Here is a 17612-nt window from a genome sequence, read left to right as displayed (position 1 = left end):
TGTTCACTTAATTTACCCACATATTTACTGCCTTTTTTGTTTTTCTTTCTTTCTTAGTTCTCACTTCTTCTATTTGGCTTCACTTATTTCTGACAGAAGTACATTCTTCACAGTTTCCCTTAGCTTGAGTGTGTTGATGGAAAACTCATTGATGAAGTCATTGTTTCTTGAGGGAGATTTTTTTCTGAGTATTAAATTCTAGGTTGGCAGTAGTTTTTGTTATTGTTTAGTGCTGCGAAGATTTGTTATCTTATGTTCTGAATTATTGCTATTGAGAGGTTAGCTGGTATTCTGTTTTCCTTGTGAAAATTATCTCTTTGTTCCTTTGTCCCCTTTTAAGACTTATTTTGGAGAAAGAGTAGGATCTTTGGTTTTCTGTAGACTCGCTATGATATAACTAAATATGAACCTTCTTTATTCTGATTGGGATTCTCTCTGCTTCTTAAATCTGTGGATTGTCCTTTTTCATAATTTCTGAAAAATTCTTAGCCATCATCTCTCCTTATTCTCTCTATCCTTTGTTCTGTCTCCTTCAGCAACTCAGATCACATATACGTTAAACTTTCATTGTATTTTCTATACTTCTTACTATATATTCCATTTTTTTCTCTCTGTGTTATATTCTGGATAATTTTGTTTATATTCTGGATAATTCCATTTATCTTCCATGTGTAGTCTGGTGCTAAATATAACCATTGAGTTTTTAATTTTGGTTATTTTTCATATGTAGAAGTTCTGTTTTCACTAGAAAATTCTGCTTGTCTTTTTTTTTTCAATCTATTGCTTTTAATAATTTTCTGTTCCATATCTATGTACATATATTTCTATATATATGTATTTCCCAGTTTGTACTTTATTTATTCACATTTGTTAGATGTAGTTGTTTTTACTATGTGTGATTAATTCTAATATCAGAAAACTGATGTAATGTGGTATCTATTATATCTTGCTCATGTCCAAATCATCTTGTTTTCTCAAAGACCTTATTATTGTTTACTGCTTGTTTGTCATAGGCATTCCCTGAAGCCTAGTGTTGATGTTCCCTCCTCCAGGAGCCTTCACATTTGTTCAGGGCCCTAAAATTCAAGGCTACCTCAGAGTAAGGTCATTTGTACCCATTTTTCAAATCCCCGAGTCCATAGGTCTGAGATTATAACTTCCCAGATTAGCCTTCTCAGCATTTCCCAGGAGAGTGAATGTGTGTGGACAGCTTGGTGACTGGATCTGGTTTCTCTTGCTCTGACAGTGTAGTAGTCCCTGCTTCCCAGTGCCCAGGTCAGTGTGGGAGACTCACAGAACTATATGCTGGGAAGATCTGGACTTAGATCTCTGTCTCTCACGCAGTGGGCCCTACTGGAGCCTTGTGTTTGTATTACTGGTAAATGCCTCCAGGGCACAGCCAGTAAATGGTGCTGAGACAATTGGATACGAATGCTCACACTGAGAGTTGAGTTCTCAACTTTCTAGTTAAGACTTTCATTCAGAAATTGGTCTGGAAGTTCCCCCACTGGATTTTCAGATCTTAAATATTTTTAAGGTGTTTTTCTTTTATGTTTTATCTGGCATTTTTTATTGTTTTCAGTGAGAGTTAATTCAAATAAGTACTATACCCACTATTAACAGAAACCCTGTTTGTTGTAGTCACTTTCTGAGCAGTGATTTCTTAGTCTTCCTTTGAGCTAGTACTTGCTTAAGTGTTGCTTATTGATTTTTACTCTAATGAGTAATAACCCGTGAATAATTTGTAGTGATCCAGAAGTTACAAATATCTGTACTTACATTTAAATAGATATTTAATTAGTTTATTTTCTAATCATGAAATGCTATTATAATAATCTCTGAAACTACAGAACGTGCTATGATAGGAAAGGTATCGCAGCTCATGGGCTTTATAAAAACATTTTTTAATGCTATAACTCATGGGAAATCCTCTAATTACCACTTCTTCAGCATGACTGGAATACATGAAATGGAAGATTTAGCACCCCAAGGAGCATAACATTGCTCGAAATGCTATACAAAGTATGTTCAAGGCTGCAGATCAATACTTTATTATATGGAAGTGGTTACATGCATTTAATTCTTGCTGAGCACAAGTGCTAAACTCAGATTTTTTCCCAGAGTTTAGACCATTTAGTAACTCAGCATTGGAAGTCATCAGTGTGGCCTACAGAGCAGTCAAATACCGCAATGATTCGATTTGTACAGAGAATTTGTTCCATTCATGGTGGTTTCAAAAAATGTTATAATAGCAAAGGAAAAAATAAAGGTGATCCTTTATTAGAAAATTCTGGTAATAATAATAAAAGTTGCCCCAAATATATTTCAGTTTCTTTAACTTAAAAAAATAAGCTGTAAGATTTTTTTATTTTCATTATTTTTATTTTAGTTTTATTTTTTAGGTGAGGTAATCCTTGGGTGACCTCACAGATTGCAAGGACCTTGTCAGCTTACAATCTCTTATTTATTTTTATTTTTTACGCCTACAGCACCTGGTCTTCCTAGGTGGTCTCCCATCCAAGTACTAACCAGGCCTGACCCTGCTTAGCTTCCGAGATCAGATGGGATCGGGCTTGTTCAGGGTGGCATGGCTGTAGACTAGTAATATTTTCTTAAATGAAGAAAAATCCTGTCCTTTTGTAAATTTTTAAACTAAAGGCTAGAGGCTAATAAATATTGAGTAATTTAACTTTAATTAAATCAAATTTTTGAATTAATGATGAGTTGGTGAGGATGTAGAGCAGATGGAACTCTCAGAAGCTTCTGGTAGGAGTGAAGTTGGACAACTACTTCGGAAAACTGATAGTAACTGCTGAAGTTGAATGCACATTCTGTGGCTCAGCAATTTCACCTCTGGATGTACATTCAATAGAAACATGAACATGTGTTCACCGAAATACATATACAAGGATGCTCAGAGCCCCGAATGGGAAACTGTACAAGTGCCCATCAGCATCCTCATGGATAAGTAAATAAATGCAGTCACATGATGGGATAATATGCAGCAAAGAAAATGAATGATTTGCATACAGTTCCACTTAAGAACATGGGTAGATTTCACAAACTTAATACTGGGACAAAGATAACAAAGATAAAATATCATGATCCATTCTGCATTAAGTTTAAAAACAGACAGAGCTAATCTATTGTAAGTAAGGATAATGATGACCCTTGAGGACTGCGGTGACTGGAAGGGGCCACGGCGGGGGGAGTTGGGCTTTCTAACGTCCTGGTGATGTCCTGTTTCAGTCTAGGGGAGCTAGTTAGTTACATGAGTGTGTTCATATTGGGTAAGTTAACTGAGATATATACTTAGGATTAGTAAGTACACTTTCGTGTGTGTATGTTATATTAAATTAAAAAGCTTACATAAATACGAAGACATTTTTAATAAATAAAGTGTTTAGAACTCGGTAAGTGTAAGTCTACTTTTTTGCAAAGTTAACTGATATGAATGAGCATTTCTGTCAGTCAGTTAATCATTGATAATCATGGACTTGTATTAGTTTCCCTTAGGTGTGGTAACAAATTACCAGAAATTTAGTGGCTTAAAACAACACAAATTTATTGTCTCAGAGTTCTGGAGATGAGAAGAACAAAATGGGTCTTTGGGGCTAAAATTAAGATGTCAGTATACCTGTGTTGCTTTTGGAGGCTCTGGGGAAAATCTGTTTCCTTGCCTTTTCTAGCTTCCAGGAGCTGCCTGCATTCCTTGGCTCATGGCATCTTTTTCCATCTTCACAGCTGCGTGAAGCATCTTAACATCTCCTCTGAGTCTGACCCTCTTATCTCCCTCTTACAAGAACCCTTTTAATTATATTGGGCTTAACATTGTAATTCAGGATAAACACCTCATCTCAAGATCCTTAATCACATCTGCAAAATCCCTTTTGCTGTGTCAGGTACCGAATCAACAGGTTTTAGGATTAGGACGTCACATCTTTCTGTCTACCACAGATTCCTGTTTTTATCAATAGCTTCATTACTGTAATTATTTTGGTGCTCAGATTATCCAGATTTGGCTAGTGTAAACCCTTTCACCTTGGCTCCTGTCTCCTATGGAGACATACCTCAGCATTTCTTGTGTGATTCTTTACTTTCTGTTACAACAAGACAGTCTTGCCTCAGTTTGTAAGTACCCTGCCCTGGCATCCATCATTTCTCCAAGGAGCCCTGGTTCTCTTTTGGCATTAGAGACCACGGTTAGGGAACTAAGTGTGCTCCTGTCTCCTGGGATGTGTTAGCTTCTAGGACCTTTGAAGAAACAGAGCTGGGGAATATATACATGTATATGCACATTATGAACACACACATTACCCACTCATATGCATACTTATGTATACATGCATGCACACTCACACAGACATATTTCAACATGAGCTCACACCAATATCTTCAAATTTAATCCATCCCTACATCGTTTTCTCTTGCCTTCCTCATTTCCATGTTTGTGTGTTCCTTCCTCCATTGTAAAAATTCTGGCTTTCAACATGAGCACATGTTCTCATTTGCTTAATCCTGTAATACCTCTGAAATTGTGACACAATTGCTTCACCCAAACCAGTACAGAAACAAACACAAAATCAGGATTTGTCTGCAGAATTCCCTCCTCCCTTCCACCTCCCACATGTCACTCAAGCAAGATAATAGGTACATAGTCAATTCTGTGTTCATAAGGTACTTGGATTAGTCCCCCTCCTCCCCTCTTATAATATTCATTTGAGATAGTTGATTTGTTTTTAGTCTGCTTTCAATTTTAGGTTTTCTTTTCCCCCTTCTTATCCTTTTAGATTTTATCGTTTTGCATGTGTAGAAGATTCACTCGATTCCAAAAGTTAAAACTATAGAGAGAGAGATGTGCTCAGAGGAGTGTCGCTTCCTTCCCCTGGATGTCTACCTCTTCTCCTTCGTCACTGCTCCATCTCACTTCCCCAGTCTTACGGGTAACCAGCTTCATTGCTTTCTGGTCTATGCTTTTCATGTTTCTTTTTGTGAACAAAAATATATGTTTTCTTATTTCTCCTTCTTTCTTATACAAAAGATGACATATTGTATTTGTTCTTTTGCACTTCGCTTTTTTCAGTTAATAATAGATGTTGGAAATTACCCCATATCAGTTCACAGAGATCTTCATCATTCTTCACGAGCGCGGTATAGAACTCCACTGCGCGCGTGTGTGTACCGTAGGTTGTTCAGCCCGTCTCGTGTGTTTGAACATTTAGGTAGTCTCTCATATTTTTCAGTTATAAACAGATAACGTCGTGCATATGCACTTTCCTGTTGTTGGAGGTGGATCTTCAGGGCAAGTTCCAAAAGGGTGACTGCGGAATCCAAGGGCAAATGCAGACATGGTTTTGCTAGACCCTGCCGGAACCCCTCACGTGTGGGCTCACGGACTGTTTTGCTTTCCCCTCCGGCCATGCATGAGGGCGCCGGTTTGCCTGCAGTCTTAACAGTATTGTTGAGGTTTTGAATTTTTGCCAGCTTGATGTGACCTTGGGAGTACCTTCATTTCTTTTTTAGATACTTCATGTTATAAAGAAGACTTAAACAATGTCACGTCTAGTTTTCCTAGTTCTCCTCAAAAGGGGCGCTCTGAATGACCCACTCTGCCATTGGCAGGGGTAGAAGTCATGTCCTTGGCACGTTTTTCCTGTTTGTCTGATATTATAGAGGACTGGCGGTTGGTGAGAACATGTTAATTATTGTGCTGTCAGCTGTACCAGATTTTTAAGGTGTATTGAAATGAAGGAAGCGATGATTAATTTTCTAATACAGAATAAGAATTTTAAGTGAGTGCTTAGATTGGTAAACTTCAGTTTTCAAATGATTTACTTTCATCAGTAAAATTTTTTAAAAAAGAAAAAAAACCACCTATCTACAAAAATAACAGACTATGAAGCCTGCTTTCATCACAAATGATTAAGTTTTGCAAATATACTTTTCATAGTTATAAGATTGTTGCTTTTTTCTTTCTGAAAAGAAGAAAATTTGAATATGGTTATACAGTGGCTTACTTACAGGTTAAAGCTGCTGAATTTCAGTATCACATGTTCAACGTTTCTTAAAATGGAAAATAGGTTTGTTAAATTATAAACAAAGCATCATCTTGGGCATCAATGACTTTGTTTAAGAGCAAACGAAATAAGGTTTCATGAAGTGTTATTTAGATATTTTAGTGCATTCGTGATTGTTTAGCTTAAATGTCCCAGAACTGTCTTTGACATCCTAAGTCACAGACATTCATTTCTTTTGGAACATGCCTTTGGGGATTATTAGCAGTAGCTAATGTGCGCGCGTACACACACACACACACACACACACACACTTTTTGGATGGGTGGTCCCAGTTGTTGAGCAAAGAAATAAAAAGCCCCTCGACTTGGGAATCTGCATTTTCAAAGAGTCCGTGTGTCTCTGTTGTTAGGTCCTAAATGCACAGATATGTCTTTATATAAGAAAGCAATGCCAGTAGCATTAAATATTAAAATTCCTCTGTTGTCTTAGTTGATTCAGTCTCTTCTTTTTAACAAGGAGACATGGTATCAATGAGCCAAGCTGCGCCAAAGCGAAGGCTTAGAACGTTTTCTCTGTCAGACTCTGTGTCAGATTTTGTCATCATGGTTTCCTCACTGTGATTGGAAATGATTTGGTAAAGGGAGTTTTTAGGTTTTTGTCCCCTTTTCCTTCCTTACCGTAATTTTGCCATTTGACATTGAGTTATCATTAAAGCCTGTCGTTTTAATGTGACTTCTCAAAATGGAGATTGAGCTTCATCATGACTCAGACTGAGCTCGCTAAATATTATTTTTAAGTCAAGGGAGTTTCTGCCGCATGATTAATTAATAATCATTCTCTGTGTTGGTATGATACAGGATTTGAAACTTCTCAGATCCTAAGGAAATTTATCCACAATTTTAGATAAAAACCAATGGGTGTTAAAGAAGAAAATATAAAATAGGGTTTAAACGTGTATTTGGAAGTGAGAATCCTTCATCTCTGGGAGGAGGTATGGGTCTCGGATTATGTGGAGGGGACCCTCCTCTTCGCATGTAGGTGCCCTTTCCCTGGGAATGTGGTCTGATGGAAGGCAGAAAAAGCTGTCGCCTTCAGTGTCTTCCTGACCTTCTCATAACCATCGGGGTCTGTATTGGACTTCTGTTTCTTTTGTAGGTTGGGATCTAGGAGTGACCTAGAAACCTGGATGGACAAAGGGGATGGGGGTGCCACGGTAACTAAAATTTGTCTCCCTAGTGAGCAGGCATTGGGTGACGGGGGAGATTAGAAAGGAAGGGAGTGGGCAGGAGCCACGAGGGGGGCCCAGAAGAGTCCGGCTCCAGTGCCGGAGAAAAAAGAGCTTGTGAAGGGAGAAGGACAGGGAAAAAAGTTAAAGAGTTGCAGGTGATTAAAAGGAGGCTAAACACAGGGTGTTTAATACTCAGTTTTAAATCGTTGGTGTTGCTGTTGTAAAATCTTCATCACTCCAAACCCTCGGCCAGGTCTGGTTTACACTCTGGGGACTCGGAAGGCCTTTCAGTTCAGCCCGTAAAGGGGGCCTGTGTGCTGTGCCTATGTCGGGATGGAACAGGGATGGTTCAGCGAGAAAGGGGGATGCTGCCGAGGACCACCCGAATGAGAAAAGGCGGAGGCTTTTAGAATTTTATTGCTGTTGCAAATGGCATCTTTTTCTAGTTATGTGAATTAATCGGTGTTGTAGGCATGTTGGGATATTTTTGCTCTAACTTTTGAGTGCTTAATTATTGTTTCGCAGACTTCCTGAGTCGGACAAGTAGATCAGTTATTTCAGTCTCACTTTTTTCTTAGGATACTTTCTTTAAACTTTTAAAGTAGATGTCGATCATGTCGAGAGGTGGCAACAGTGGGATATATTTCTTTTCTTTGCATCATTTTTGGTTTCGATGTAACCGGAATTTCGATGTAACCGGAATTTCGGGTTCTCAGAATTCCTTAGCGGAATTAAAACTTTTGTTTTAAGTGATGAGACGTCACTTAATAGACGATAATAAACAAAACACCCCTGGTTTTTAGGGTTCTTGTGCAAATACCTGAGATATACTATTAAGTGTAAATTTACGATGCGAAGTGCAGTTAGAACAGGTTAGCACTGATGGGTCACCACCCGTGAGTGGAGCGCTTTTCCTGTACAGGGCATCATCTCATTGGTTTAGACGGCAAGATGGTGTGGCTGGTCTGTGAACAGCTTCTCCTGCCTTTTTATCAGTGTAGAGAGAACAAATGCATTCAGAGGAGCAGGAATAGATTGAGTTGTAAACAACAGGAATTTTGTTTATCGTAGCCAAAATAGTTCATCAAATGAGAGAGTAGGTTTCAAAATTAGACTGTGGAAGAGCTTTGTCATTTCTTCATTGTTCATTTTCATTTGGAAGAAAAAACTTCTCATTTTGGAGGTTTAAAGACATGTTTGATTGTGCTCCTCTTATATAACTAGGAAATCATAAAGGTGGTATATATAGTGGATTTACGACTTTTGAATCTATTTCTAAAAATAACCAAGATTAACTTGTCATAGCTCTTTGAGGTATTCGACAAAACATGAGGATTATGTGTCTACTTTACCCCCAACATTTTGATCGTTGTTTATCTTAAACTTGAGTAACGATCACCAGTTCATATATATTAATTTGATGGTTTAATGTCGACCCATGCCAGAGTTTGCATTATGTACTAAAGTTCCTTTCATAAACCCTGAAGGTTTTGATAAATTACTGTGTGAATGATCATAATGTCATTTTGACCAAAGTACTCTTTCAGAGTTAAATGAGCTTGGTAGTTTATTAAATGTCATGCAGACTTTAAATCCAGGATAAATTTAGCTCTTGATTCTTTTTACTCCAGTGATCAGTGATTCTGTCAGTGGAAAAAAAGCGTAGATAGTGGCTGAAAACAGTTTTGTGTTTACAGAGATTTGAACCAAGTCTTTATCATTTTTTCTTCTAGGTTGTTGATTATATCCTGCCACCCTTGGTCTCCCTGGTTCAAAGCCAAAATGGTAAGCGACCATATCGATGAGAATTCCATCAGTTACATGTTCTGTGTTCATTCTGCCTCCATGTAGTCACATTCTTGGTGTTGTTTTCCTTTCCAGTGGAGTGGAGACTCTTCAGCTTGCGGCTGCTCTCAGAAACCACGTCTCTACTCGTGAACCAGGAGGCCAGTGTCGATTCTGACAGCGATCTTCTGGCTCTCATTAGAGATGTCTTACTTCCCCAGTAAGTACCGTGCGCTGCACTCACACAGAGACCTGTGGGATGTCCAGGATGCCGCTGTCAAACTAGGTCCGTTGATGGCACTGGGCGTCTCAAGGTCCACGTGATGAATATGTCCATGTGCTTACATACTCGCTGTAAAGAGGTCGAGAAACAGAGGCAGTGACCACTACACTGCGTATGACTCAGGAGAATTGCAGAAAAGCTCTACATCTTCAAAAATATCCATGTAGAGCCTTTTCTGTTTTCCGCAAGGCACACGAATCTGAGATTATGCAGAGTTAAAGGTGTTCATGGCTCGAGGGGTAAGATTTATTATTCAAGGTCAACATTACAAGACTATTGGTAGATGAAATTGGATCTTTTCCTGGCCCTACTCAGAAATGATAGAGATGGAAAGAAATCTTCCTTCTCCCCAAACTATTGGAATGGAAATTAAGTTTAGTTGAGACCAGAACTTTTCTTTCTTTCTTTCTTTCTTTTTTTTTTTGGTGAAGTGGTGGTGGAACAAGTAACTAATTAGCATATTCTGTTGCTCACATAGCACACACACAATGGGGTGACTATGGAGATCTAACCTCGTGTTGTTCTGGACAGTCACATGCTGTACAGGCTTGAAGCCCAGGAGCAGTAGGCCATCCCATATAGCCCAGCTGTGTAGTAGGCTAGACCACCTAGGTTCATGGAAGTGCACTCTGTGATGTTTGCACAATGATGAAATCGCCTAGTGGTGCATTCCTTAGAACGCATCCCCGTCGTTATGCAGCGTCTGAGTGTGTATGAGTGTGAGTGCATGGTTTGCATTTATGTGGGTACATATAAGAATCTCGTGTCATGGGATTAATTAATGCTTTCAGTACCATCTTACACTTCTGCTTATATATAATTATATGTGTCTTTCTGACAAGAAGATGCCTAAAAATGTAGTTTTCGTACAAATATGATTTTTAAAAGATGTGCTTTGTATATCTGCCACTTAACAACTTGTGGAGAAGTATTTTCAAGACCTGAGATGTCCTCTCCCAAAAGAGACAGGATTTCCTCCAATAGGACTTCACAGTTTAGTAAGAGCTTGTGAACATGGAATTTGAAATACAATTTCTTCATATCTGAAATTTGCCCACTTTTGGAACTATTTGTAGAATAAAAAGCATTAAATATATATAATTCAGTGCTTCTGTTTTATTCATTTGAGCTGGAATAAATAAAATGTATTCCCTTTAATGTACATCTTTACATTTTCTAGACATGAGGCATTAAAGAGGAAAATACAAAGGCAAACCACATGGCAAGTCAAGAACAAAAGTAATGTGGATGAGTTCAGGTTTCTATTAAGCAACCTGAAATGCACTTTGGATAATGGGAGGTGGATGCTTTCGAAGCTTGTGCACCGATTTTGATGTGAAGTACAGATCTGGACTCTGCGTTTCATTTCCCAAGCCTCAGTTTCCTCGTCTGTAGAATGGGGATAATATTACCTAACTCACAAGATGCTTGTGAGGATTAAATGGGATACTTCTTGCAAAACATTTAGTACAGTGTGTGGGACATAGTACACTCTCAACAATGTTTAGTACTGCTATTATTATTAGGTCTCTTTATTATAATTTCTTTTATTATCCTTTAAAGTGAAGATTGTAATGGTGCAATAATAGTAATAGTACATACTTCATGGAAGCCAAGCGGCCATCAAATACATAATGCTGGGTGTGCATCCCTGGCATGTGTAGTGAGGGCTCAATAAGTGTTATGTAACATTTTTAAAAAATGAAAAATAAGTGAAGCCTTCATTTCACTTTAACTCTGGAAAACTAGAAACTCTGGCCAGGAGTTTACTCTTTGAAGATAACTCTTGATCATTATAAGTTTTACAATTGCTAATAATGGAAAACTCATGTTCTCCATTGAGTATGTAAATATAATGGCTGAAAATTATGAAGTTTTTAGAGTTTGTAGGAACTACATGGCATCCGCCTCAGTTTGGCAGATGCATAGTTCCCCCTGATCCACAGAGGCTAAGTTCCATGGCCCCCAGTGGGGGCCTGACACTGAGGGTAGCCCCGGACCCTAACCCACTTCATCAGCTCTGCCAGAAATCTGGCAGCAGCTTCTTCATTGGCAGATGCAGCCTCTTCAGTAATTTTTCTATTTTTCAGGCCAAACATACTCCTGTATCTGTATAACCATCTACACTTGCAGTAAATGGCTTGGTGTCACTCGTCTCAGGGGACCCCTTGCTGAAGTCTTTGTATAAAATCAGTGCTTTCTGGTGTAACACGTTGCCATCAGTCGGAACACGATTTCTGTTCGTGTCTTCCGCCCACAAAGTTACACCTTTTCCATCTTAACTAAGCACTTACCGTTCACTGTGGCTGTGACTTCTGCAGTTTGAGGTGCGACAGCAAAAACTAGCACAAATTTCTTTTTCCTTCTTCACAATTTCACCATAGATCTTTGTGGCCTCAGCTTGTAATTTTTTTCTTTCCTTATTAAGTTGAGAACTTTCACCTTTTTTTTTTTTCTTGAAGGAAGCACTTCGTGGCTTCTCTTCTGCATGTCTGAACTGCCAGCATCACTACTCTTGCGCTTTGGGGCCATTATTAAGTCAATAAGGGTGACTTAAGCAGAGGTACTGCAATACTGTGACAGGTCATCTAATAACCGAGATGGCTACTCAGTGACTAATAGATAATAAGGTAATAAGAGTAGCTTGTACTGTATGGAGATGCTGAACTAAGGGATGATTCACATCCCAAGTGGAATGGAGCAGGATGACGTGAGATTTCATTATGCTACTCCAGAATGGTGCGCTACTTAAAACTCATGAATCGTTTCTGGAATTTTTCATTTAGTATTTTCAGGCTGCTGTTGGCCGCTGTAACAGAAACCTTGGAAAGCAAATCTGCGGGGTTGGGGGTGGGGGTGGGTGGGGACTTCTGTAGACGGGTTAATGTCAATACTTTTAATTTTGTTAAATTTTAATCTTTTTTTGATCTTAATAACTTTGGATAAAGACAAAGTGACAGTTTTTTTCATGGCTCCCCAGTTTTCACACAAAAGTGTTATATTAAGAGTATTTTATTTGCAAACAGTAACGTCAACTCTAACTTGGAAAATAATTATTTGCTCACATAAATGAGAAGTCCAAGACTTGTGTTGGCATCAAATGTAGCTGGATTCGGGGGTCTGAGTTTATTTCTACAGAACTATGTGTATGTGTCTTTCTCTCCATCTCTCTACTCTGCCTACATCTGTGTGGCTTTGTTCTCAGGTTCTTTCTTGTTGGTAGTTAAATGGCTCTCGAGTGATGATCCTAGAGAAAAAGTGGATATCTTTTCTAATAGCTCTGGAAAAATTTTCAGGAAGGATTATAATTTAATCTTGTTAAAGACCATTTAATACCTGCGTTCCAGGTGCTTATCAGAACTGTTGTGTGATGTGAATGAAAACTCTAAGAATAAATGTCTTACAGTTGTATGAATAAATATCTTATAAATATTAGTTATGCTTCTCAGAGAAACACAACCAATAGGATGCATATATTTATTATTAGGAATTGACTGTCATGATCATGGAGGCTGAGGATTCCTAACATCTGCATTCCACAAGCTGGAGACTCAGGAGAGCCGATGGTGTAGTTCTAGTTTGAGTTCTAAGGCCTGAGACTCAGGAGAGCTGATGTTGTAAGTACCATTTGGAAAGGTGACAGGCTAGAGACCCAAGAAGAGCCCATGTTTCAGTTCAAGTCCAAAGACAGCAAAAGATCAGTGTCCCTCAGCTCAAAGCATTTTGGGAAGTTCCCTCTTACTCAGCTTTTTTGTTCTATTTAGATCTCCAATTTACTTGGTAAAGACCACCCACAGTAGGGAGAGCAGTCTGCTGACTCATTAATCTCATCCAGAAACAGCCTTAAAGAAACACCGAGAATAATGAATGACCAAATGTCTGGGTATCCTGTGGCCCAGCCAAGTCGACACATAAAATTAACTGTTACCACATCTATCATAGAGATCATGGATGACTTGCTCGCTCTATAAATTATGAATAATTATCAAAGACCCATTACTTCTAGTGTACATGCTTTGCATTCTAAAGAAATGAACTTTAGTTACAAGAATTTGTTTAATGCCTTTCGTATGTGGAGATTATAATACCATTTGGAGAGAGATGGCTTTTGAGTTAGACTTCGAAACCTGGATATGATTGGGTAGAAGAGGAATGGGCCTCCCAGCGAGACTGGGGTGAGCAGAGGTGTGGGGGAGGCAGGGTGGTGGGCAGTCAGCAGACCAGCTCCTCCCCAGCAGGTATCTGCATGGGAGAGTTAAGTGCAATGAGCTTGGGAGAGAATGTTTTCTATCTTCATCCCATTTATCCCACCGATACTGATTGAATACATCGTATTTCACTGGCATATTTCTAGTTGCTTAGAATGTAATAATGACCAAGATAGGCACAGCCTCTGCTTTTATGGAATGTACTTGTCTGGGTAGAGCCAAAGATTGTAGAAATTAATTTTTCTTTCACCGAAGAAGCTTATAAGTCATGCAAGTAAAAATGTTTATTTAAATATCAAAACCAGCCTCCTTAAACTGTAGGCCCACTTGATGTTCAAAAACCACCAAGGAACACATGTTCTTCCTGAAGCATTCTGTGTGCTCACTATTTCTTTGCTTTCGAGTTTTACAATTTACTCATTTAACATTCTAAAGCTCAGGGTTTCTCAACATTATATGACCTTAGGACACTAGTTCCCTTGGCCTACCTGTTAACAGCTCCCAGAACTCTAGTGCTCCTTTGATCACAGTTTTGAAATACTCAAGGGCATTCGTTCCCAGTAATGTCAGGAGCGAGGAAAGACTGCTCACCATCGAATCTTTAACTTTGGATTATAAGTTTTAATTAATGTAATACAAGAAAATTAAACTCTATATTCTGTTCGTTTTCTAGTGACACATAACAAATTAACGTGAATTGAGTAGCTTAAGTCATCTGTTTGTTAGGTCACGCTCTGTAGCTCGGAAACCTGACGCAGTGTGACGTGTTTCTTTGCTCAGGATCTTACGCTGCTGAAATCAGGTGTCCATCTGATAGGATAGTCTGGGCAAAATCTGCTGCTGGGCTCATTCAGGTTGCTGGCAGAATGGTTTCTTGCAGTTTGTATTAGTTTCTTAGGGCTGCTGTAACAAATGACCACACAAAGACTGGCTTAAAACAGCAAATTCATTCTTTCACGGTTCAAGAGGCCAGGAGAATGAAATCAAGGCTCAGCAGGGTCGGTTCCTTATGGAGACTGTGAGGTGGAATCCATGCCTTTCTCCTAGCCTCTGATGGCGGCCCGCAATCCTTGGTTTATGGCACTGTCACTCACATCTCTGCCTCTGTCTTCAGATGGCCTTCTCTCCTGTGTGTCTGTCTCAAATTTGCCTCTGCCTTTGTCTTCAAAAGACATCTGTCATTCCCTGAATTCAGGATGATCTTATTTCAAGATCCTTAATTACATTCTCAAAGACCGTTTTTTCAAGTAAGGTCACATTCACAGGTCCTGGGGTTTAGGGCTTAGACGTGTCGCTTTGGGGACCGTCATTCCACCCAGGTCCACGGTTGTAGCACCACAGTCCTTGTTTCTGGGCTGTCTTACGTTCCTTCTTAAGGTTGCCCACATTTCTCTTCACGTAGCCTCTCTGTCTTCAAGTCAGCAGCAGGTCGTCAGACCGTCCTCATACTTGCAGTGTCTCTGACGTCCTCTTCCACTACCACCTTGAGAAAACTCTCTGCTTATGAAGTTGGTGTTACTGGCCATTGGAATCTGGGTTTCATGATGAGAATATATTCGTGTTCAATTCTTGGCCTTGCCGTTAACCTAGTGTGTGTGCCCTCACTTTCTTCTTCTCCCTTCCTCCTTTCAGTTCCTCCTCCGTTCTTCAAGATAGTCGGAATGCCAGGAACATAACCAAGTTATCTGTATGATGAAAATAAAAAGGGGTGTTTTTTTTTTTTTTTTTTTGGGCTGGGAAGAAAAATAACCCCACATCCTCAGAAAATTAGCAGGATTTTTTTTTTTTTTCCAGCAGAGAGACAAGATTTAATTTTAAAGGTTCATGCAGAAGAGAAGAGGAAATATTTAATGGAACTTAAGCCCAGAATGACCTTATTAATTAAAATTGGCACCTCTCAGAAGTTTAATATCAAAGTAATTATCAATGAAATCTTAGTACCGAAAGTAGTCTTCTGCTGACTGTTTGAACATTTTTTATTTTTTCCCTGAGACTTGTTACATAAGGTGAGGGCATTTTTCTTTCAATCTTTAGCTGTAAATGGGACTAGATTCTTTGCTCAGGATAATACACCATTGCTATTCTTGGGGGAGAGGAAATATTACTATTCATACGAATGTAAATAATGTAATTTGTGCTCCATCGTGGGATTTGTGTATATGAGATTTAAGCCCTTCCTTTCTTCCTTCCTCCCTTCTTTTTTTATCTCTTAGTTAATTCATTCGATAAGTATAAATCGACTGCTTTCCATGTGCCTGGCGCTGGCGACACTGCTGAGGAAGATTGAGTCCCTGCCCCTCAGTGCACTTACATTCCAACGGGGAGACTGAGAGCAAACACATAGATATATAGGGTGATTTCAACTAATTGTGACTGCTGTGAACAAAAATAAAACATAAAACTGCGAAGGGACAGAGGATGATGGGGGAGTGAGAGAGGGGCTGTGGCAGGTAGGATAGTCAGGGAAGGCTTTCGGCAATGTAGCAAGCCACGGGAAAAATTTGCTATGCAATTGCCTTTGGTAGACTGGAGCCACTTTGCCAACAAGTATTTTAGCTTTCATATTTTCTTTCAGCTTCGAAAGTTTTGCATTGTAAAGAGATCATCTTGATAGAAATGTGCCAATGTTTTTATGACAATATGGCATTCAGCATTTCTCTCCTGGGGAAAATGGATGCCGCCTTTCTTTTTCTTTTTTTTTTTTTTTTTAAATTCTTTTGTGACCTGTATTATCAGGGCCACAATGACTTCATAAATTGCTAAGGCTTTGTTTTTCAGAACCTGAGAAAGGTTCTTACAAATTCCTTACAAATTAGAATTGTCTTACCCTTCAGATGACAACACACCGTAGAGTTATTTATCTGTCTTTGGATTAATGGCCAGTGAAAGTTAACGTTTTCTATGCCGGTGGTTCCAGAGACATTCAGATGGTTCTGTGTGGCGTCTTTGTCTCCCTTAATTGCAAGTGTTCTATATAAAAATAGGCGTGAACTTGGTCATCTTTGATGAGAATCAGAAGAGAAAGGAATATTTCATTTTCAGTCTTTCCTTAGATGATTCTTTTGCAGATAAAATTTAATTCACAAATATTTTTGCATCAGAAAGCATCATGGTGTTCTGCTTTCTCCTGTTACGTCATCCTATTATGTTTAAGTGTGTACCTGAATCAGCGCCTTAAGGTAAAGTGATTTTCCCCCTCTTTGGAGGTACAACCTATGGGAATCTAAATTGGAATAATTTGGGAGTTCGATAAGGATAAATATTCTTTCATCCCTCTGAATCAGGATAATTCTAGCACTCTGGTTCTTTGGATATTTTACAAGCTTTGAGTGTTGAATTTTTGAAGTCATTTCTTTTAGCTTTTCAGGCCTCTATAATGAAAATTTGCTATTAATTTTATTGAAGAGTCCGGAAGAGATGATGACTTAAGTCTGAGATGAAATTTAACACTTACTTTGAAGTCATACCTATCTTTCTATTACTTAAAAAAAAAGCAACTCTGTCTTCTCACCCATCTCTCTATTTCTCCATTTACCTATGTATCCATTTAACTACTGACGTACTTAAATATCTATGCACTCAGGCAAGACAACAGTGTCACATAGAATTCAGGTCACATAAAATCACAAGTCAGCAAAGTTCTCAAGATATCAACTGTTTATTGGATTGGTTACCCACTCTCATTTTATAAAATTTTGGAGTCGACTAAAGATATTACCTAGTTAAAAATCTGGGGAAGACTCTACAGAAAATGCCCCCAAAGAGTCGATTATCTGTTTGCCCCTTTGGTACATAGCTGTCCAGGGGAAGGTCCTCAGCGTTCCCCAGAGGTAGCTTTCACGTCCACGCCTTTGCTGTCTGGTAGCCCTCTCGTCAACCCCACACATCTCCATTCTCTAAGCTCTTTAAGCCTCGACTCCGTCTTGCACTCTGTTAGGTGTGCATTTGATCACACTGCCCTTCTCACACCGTTCCCTGGCTCGGAAACTTTTACGTGTGTAGGTTGTAGAAAGTCACATTAATAGTACTCAACCATTCATTCAGGACTCTGTGTTTTGCCTCTCGCCTACCATTTCATGTTAGCATCTGCC

The 17612-nt window shown here is 39.0% G+C and overlaps 1 protein-coding gene, 1 long non-coding RNA gene and 1 other non-coding gene across 4 annotated transcripts in view; 1 reads left to right on the top strand and 2 right to left on the bottom strand.

Annotated features, from left to right (window-relative positions):
• Positions 1 to 17612, top strand: part of ULK4 (unc-51 like kinase 4) — a 386787-nt gene that overhangs the window by 127241 nt on the left and 241934 nt on the right. The window contains 2 exon segments of the mRNA XM_015591710.2: positions 8979 to 9030; positions 9127 to 9250. Of these exon segments, the coding sequence (XP_015447196.1) occupies positions 8979 to 9030; positions 9127 to 9250 (176 nt within the window).
• On the bottom strand, positions 2481 to 2599 carry LOC112482081. Its single transcript, XR_003047195.1, has one exon. It is a non-coding gene; the product is annotated as a 5S ribosomal RNA (ribosomal RNA).
• Positions 14122 to 17612, bottom strand: part of LOC112482047 — a 5508-nt gene continuing 2017 nt past the window's right edge. Inside the window, exons 2-3 of one of the 2 annotated variants that reach the window (XR_003047162.1) lie at positions 16349 to 16521; positions 14122 to 15206 (exon numbers count right to left, since the gene is read on the bottom strand). This is a non-coding gene — a long non-coding RNA (uncharacterized LOC112482047). The remainder of the gene's footprint in view (positions 15207 to 16348; positions 16522 to 17612) is intronic. The other variant, XR_003047161.1, reaches the window with a different exon arrangement.

This window comes from Pteropus alecto, unplaced genomic scaffold (genome assembly GCF_000325575.1).
Source record: "Pteropus alecto unplaced genomic scaffold, ASM32557v1 scaffold156, whole genome shotgun sequence".
Lineage (NCBI taxonomy): Eukaryota > Metazoa > Chordata > Mammalia > Chiroptera > Pteropodidae > Pteropus > Pteropus alecto.
Note: the sequence above shows the minus strand (reverse complement) of the source record. Positions and strands in the feature narration are given on the sequence as shown.